At 41.7% G+C, this 6,189-nt stretch overlaps 1 protein-coding gene across 2 annotated transcripts in view; it reads right to left on the bottom strand.

Moving 5' to 3' along the window:
- Positions 1-959: 959 nt before the first annotated feature.
- PRR14L (proline rich 14 like) overlaps positions 960-6,189 on the bottom strand; it is a 50,184-nt gene continuing 44,954 nt past the window's right edge. For both annotated transcript variants that reach the window (XM_073629249.1, XM_073629248.1), the window contains exons 6-8: positions 5,475-5,584; positions 4,947-5,018; positions 960-2,863 (exon numbers count right to left, since the gene is read on the bottom strand). In XM_073629249.1, the coding sequence (XP_073485350.1) occupies positions 2,572-2,863; positions 4,947-5,018; positions 5,475-5,584 (474 nt within the window). In that variant the 3' untranslated portion in view covers positions 960-2,571. The remainder of the gene's footprint in view (positions 2,864-4,946; positions 5,019-5,474; positions 5,585-6,189) is intronic.

Here is a 6,189-nt window from a genome sequence, read left to right as displayed (position 1 = left end):
TGTACATGAGGCTCTATACATGCAGCGCAAACACTGTGGAGCTCACTCCACACTTTTCTGCAATGCTCTTTCCTTACATTTATATAGGTTTTTAAATCAATAAATAGAATGCAAAGTAATTGGACGAGAAGGCCTGGCTTGCAGTCTCTGTTCCAATTCATCCCAAAGGTGTTCTATTGGGTTGAGGTCAGGACTCTGTGCACACCCGTCAAGTTCCTCCGCTCCAAACTCTATCATGTCTTTATGGACCTTGCTTGTCCAACATTAGTGCCTAACCTCACAAATGCGCTTCTGGAAGATTGATCAAACATTCCCATAGACACACTCCTAAACCTTGTGGACAGCGTTCCCACAAAAGTTAAAGCGGTTATAGCTCCAAAGGGTGGGCCAACTCAATATTGAACCCTATGGGCTAAGACTGGGATGCCATTAAAGTTCATGTGCGTGTAAAGGCAGGTGTCCCAATACTTTTGACAATAAAGTGTATGTGATGCATTCAAAAAGCTAGCTGAGAATAAACCAGCATCTTTGCACTTTACACAACCTGTAGAGTAGATTTTTTCCCCCCAGAATGCATAAAATTCTAACAACCACGTTGTGTAGATTTTCCTTGTGTTAATCCACAAATTATTTTTACAAAAATTATACAACATTTTGGGCCTCCAGTAGACTTCTTTCAAGTGCAAACTTTAGAAAAGGTGGTCCACGGGCTATAAACACTCTTTGCAGTTTACTACAGATAAATAAAAGTAACATCTACTTCATGTTGTAGAATCTCAGGATTTTGTGCTAGCCTAATATAAGCACAAATGTCTTAAAGATAATACAGCACTAAAAAGATGTAGCAAAGCCATTTAGTAAACTTTTCAGACACACAACTGTAATAATGCACCTCTAAGGTGTGAGACAAAAACAGGATTACGGAAGCTTGTGCACTTTTTATAATAAATATCAATCACTTGAGTAAGAGCAGCTTTAATTTATTCAAGATCCATAACTTAACATAACAAAAATGCACAAACATACTTATCTCAAATTCACAGAAAGTGCAGTGTATGGAGTACGTGTCAAAAGCGCACACTGCTTATCACTACCACGCAGAGGGGAAATAAAAGCGTTCAACTCTCACAACAGCAGTCAGCAAAAGTTAAAACACCTAAAATTGTGGCCTTTATTAAGGAAGTGCAGTGGGTAGAAAAAAAAAAGCGTATCCAATATATACATAGAAGAGCCACCACTGTTTGGAGAAGATTGCACCAAAGCTGTATGCCATTTAGGCTTAGGCAGTGCTGGCAAGGAACACAAAAGTAATGAAAAAAAATGGGACATACAAACACTCTCCAGCCAAAAGCATTTAGCAGGCAGGAGTGGATTCAAAATTGTTTAAAGCCTTGTACATTAATAGCAGAACAGCACTATGTCAAAATTGTGGCCAGTAGCAATCAGAATGTTTGAAGTATACTACTGCATTTCTGCCAGAGTAGTGCATTTAGGAGTCTGGTCATTCTCACAGGCTATGCTAAAGCTAATACACTGATCGAAACTTGGCCAGTCCAGCAGGAACCGTCCAAATGTTCACAAGTGTCTTGCCCCCCCCTTTCAACAGAAGTTTTGTATGGATGGAGGAACCTTTTTCCCCTGTTAAGCTCCCTGGGTTTAAAAAAAAAACAAAAAAACCCCAAAAAAACACATGTATAACCACCTTTAATCAAATCTAAAGTCCTCGTGTGCAGTAATGTGCTTCAGTTTTATAAATGAAGTTTAAATTGTCACTCCTCCCAACACTGGCTTTTTATACCTCTACAGGACTCCAGCAACGAGATCCAAGTGCACAAGTCCACAGCTCTACTCATCTTTTGCAGTCATGACAAAAAAGGGTTTCATGCTTGCTGGATATTATTTTACAAGATGAAGAATGTGGCAGGTGGTGCAAAACTATGTTGGGGAAAACAGCAGGAAAACAATAAAATCCCTGAGAGAGACTTCAAAACCAGGACATGATTCAATCTGTCATTACCCATCCAAAACTGAAATAACAGTTTTGAGTGAGTTGAACCTTTATTACAGAAAAAGCCTGTCACATCAACAAACAGCTTGTTACCTCTATTGCAATGTCATATAACACAGAGTCCTGTTTATTTTTACATGGAAAAACTAGAATATTTATAGATCTAGATAGAGACACAATCTCAATCTCAGTAAGTGCATTAATGCTATCCTTCGCTTTCCAGTGCAAGTTTAAAATATTCAAAGAGTGCCACAGTCACCTGTGGATAAGTCGCCATGTCCCAAACGAACATGCACAAAACTTAGAAAGCAATAATCCATTCAATGTTTAAGTCTCCACAATATTGTATATGAAAGACTGTGGTCATTTGAATGGGACATAATAAAAAAAATATATTCAATTATATTAAAATAATTAAAGTACACACAATACTCTCTAATAGTCTGGGACATCCTTCAAACATTGAGTGATGGAAAGAAATGTCCTCTTACCAATAACTTTATTCAACATGAACATTTCTAATTCTTAAAATTTGTGTACATCTTCAGCAAATCAGTCTTTTGTTAACTGGGCTTTTCAGCAGCAGCTGATCCCCTTTCTACGGCCTCCTGCTCCAACAAAAAGTTTTCCAGGTCCATTAGTTTCTGTATGAGAAGTGCATCCAATTGCACACCTTCCATGGCGGCTTTCCGCCCCCTCTTGCAGGTGGTCATGACTCTCACTTTGCCCTTTGCCCTCTTTGGCCTGGGTACTGTACAGTCTCTAAACTCCAGAATGCGTTTTCTCTTTGTCTGAGAGATGGACACCAAAACACCATTTTTTTCTTTGGGTTCTTCAAATATTGTTTCAAGGCTCCTGAAGGGAAATCGACAGACATCAAAGAATGTACACAGAAAAAAACAAACATACAAAACAAGAGGATAAACACAGCCATACTGTACATGTTGTGAATAAAGTTAAATTACATTAATTCCGTTTATAGCCACTTAATCCTATAGCACGGACAGCATAGTGACTAAGTGGTTAGCACTCTGCCTAGCAGCACTAGGGTTGAATTCCAACCATGGCACTACCTGCCTGGAGCTTTCATGCTCTTGCTGTGTGGGTTTCCTCCAGGTACTCAAGTTTCCTCCCACACTCAAAAGACATTCTGGTAGGTGAATAGGCTCTTGTCTAAATTGGCCCTAGTATGTGTAAGGATGAGAGTTAGGGACCTTAGATTGTAAGCTCCTTGAGGGCAGGGACTGATGTGAATGAGCAATAGATGTGTAAAGTGCTGCGTAAATTGATGGCGCTATAGAAGTACCTGTAATAAATAAAAAAATAGCAGTGGTGGAAAAAGGTGACTGCGCAGGTTGGTGTAGTAATCCCTTGTCAATTACCAGTCTCCAGGCCAGCTGGTAGATATATTTCTGCTCCTTGTAGGTGGAGTTTCCTAATCCAGCTTCTAAAGCTTGATTCACATCTATGCACGTTGCTTTTGCTGTGCTTTCCATGTTTTTTTTTTAACCGCAATTTGCATTTTTCTTTGTTTTTTTTTACGTTCACTAAACATGGCAGGATGCCAAGAAGCTGGCCGGGAAGCCGGCCGCCACTTCCTTAACAGATGAGTCATCAGCTGTCAGTGGTGTTCCCTGCTGACAGCTGAATGAAAAAAAAACAAAAACAAAACAAAAAAAAAAAATGCAAAAATAAAAAAATATAAATAACAACAAGTGGGTTCCTACCCCAGGCCCTTTGGGTCTGGTATGATTTGGAGGGGACACCCCCACACCAAGATAAAAAAAATAAAAAAAAAGGTGTGCCCCCCAAAATCAATACTAGACCCTTATTTGAGCATGCAGGTCTGCAAAGGGAGGGGACGAGTGAGCGCCCCCTCCTGAACCATACCAGGCTGCATTCCCTCAACGTGGGGGGGATTGTGGTGCTTTGGGGCCCAAGCTCTGACTTAGAACTGTTCCATTGCACTTAATGGGGTGCAACAGTGTGTGAGCCGGGCCTAAAAAAGAGTACACTACCTGCTATTCCCAAAAGAAGCATAAAGAAAAACACCTCCCTACTCTACCGCACAAGGGTTCTACATTTTAGGCCGGGTATACATCTTAACTATGCAATAGCGCACCTTATGTGCTTTGGTGCGCTGAGATGCAGTTCTTTCCGAATAGCACCCCAATACATTATGGCAGTACACTAGCACTGCAGAATGCTGCATTGTACTACTGTGCGTCTTATTACCAAAAAAGGGGATATGCTTTACTGTACCACAGAGATGTGAATCCAGTCACAGAAGGTATGAAAGCAATTATTTGCACTTTTTTTTTTAAGTAGGCTACATGATCTTCTTTTCACGACCATTTGTGGTTTTTAGCATGCAACACCTAGTCAAACTTTCTTTTAAGATGTGCATTTTGACCATAAGGCTCGGTTCACACTGGGGCGACTTGGGATCCGACTTGTACGCCCTCAAGTCGCCCCAAGTCGCCCCAGAAATAGTTTTGATGGGAGTTAACGCTAGTGTCTTAATAGACACTACTGAAGTCGCTCCGACTTCAGAGCGTACTCCCTGTATTACTTTGATCCGACTTGGTAGGCGACCTGTACCATAGAAATCAATGGAAGTCGCCTCCAAGTCGGATCTCTCTGTAAAGTCAAGCGACTTTGCAGGGAAAACCCCTCCCTCCCCCCCTCCCTCCCAGAGAGCTGATTGGCCACAGGCGAAGTCGCCTGTCATGGAGGCGACTTCAAGTCGCCTCGTAATTTGCCGAAGTCGCGTCGGAGTTGCGTCGAAGTCGCGTCGAGGTCGCGTCGAAGCCGCCGTGCAAAGTCGCGCTAAAGTCGTGTTGCCCATGTGTGAACCGACCCTTACTGCATGAACAAACCATTTGCATATGTTTCAAGGGATATCAGGACAATATATTCAACTTTGCTTTAAACTTACCGAGCTGGTGGGGGAGATTTGTAATTTTTGTTGGTATAAATATCCTCCAGACTGAATTCTTTCTTGTTTATTCTAAAATGTAATATAAAAAAATTTCAAATCAGGTCACAAATGTAAGCAGTAAAAGCAGCACCAGTAGTCTGATACTGAGCAAGCTCCGATTTTTGTTTAGAATTTTACAACCCCTATTCCCAAGTCACCAATTACAAACCATACCTTCCCTCACAACCTTTAGCAATGTACCTACACTTTATCTAGGAATCATACCTGATCACATGCCTACTATGCTTCATATCTTTATGGTCACAAAATCAATGTCAACAAGGTCCCATTTATGTCAGTTACAAGAGTAATCACTTTATGATACTTGGATGCCACCCACTCATAGAAAAACAGTACTATCCAATTCTAGACTCACTAAGCGGCCATTATGCTACTCTTTGTAAAAAAAAACAAAGCTGCACAGATTCAGCTGTCTGCAAGAGAGTAGTTGCTATCCCACTGTATGTTAAATATGCATCTTTTTACCGTTTGGGTTTGGGCAGACCCATTGGGGTCAGATTTGGGTCAGGCTTTGGAATAGTTTTACGGATTCGAATCTGAGAGACTCGCTGAGGCTTCCGTTCACCCTCTTCTTTCTGGAAAGGAAAAAAAAATTAAAAAGGGTAACTAGATCAATGTCTGCACTATATATTGGTACTGAGTTGCAAACTATTAAAAAACACTACATTATGGCCATTTCAAAAGGTTGTCATAGAAACACCAGAAAAAGTAAACATCAAGAAGTTGGGAGAACAGAAGTAAATATGGGAGAGGACCTAGACTTAAGGGAGAGGAAAAAGTCAGTTAGGAAAAAAGATGCAAAGCCAAAATGCAGTCCAGGAATTGGACACAATTTAGCCTTGCATTGAGGCCCCTCCCACCACACTGCATCGTACCCCTTCTCATTCACCAAAAACCCCCCCCAAAAAACAAAAACAAAGCCCACTCTTGCTGAAGGCTCCAGCTGTCTGACGGGGAGGGGGGGGGGGGGGGTCACCCAGGTGCCATCACTGGGTGGCCCTGCCCCTTGTGACCTCATCGGCCAGGGGCACGCTGGGTCAATGATGTGACAAGAGGGCTGGGTCATCCAGTGAGGTCACTGGGTGGCCCCACCCTTAGTTAAGAACGGTCAGACGGCAGGAGATTTTTGTTTCTTTTTTCGCGTCAGCTGCTGTCGCGATTGACTATGGATTTACTTCAG

The sequence above is a fragment of the Aquarana catesbeiana genome, linkage group LG01, assembly GCF_042186555.1.
Source record: "Aquarana catesbeiana isolate 2022-GZ linkage group LG01, ASM4218655v1, whole genome shotgun sequence".
NCBI classification, from domain to species: domain Eukaryota; kingdom Metazoa; phylum Chordata; class Amphibia; order Anura; family Ranidae; genus Aquarana; species Aquarana catesbeiana.
The sequence above is the reverse complement of the archived record's forward strand: the minus strand, read 5'-3'. Positions and strand labels throughout refer to the sequence as shown.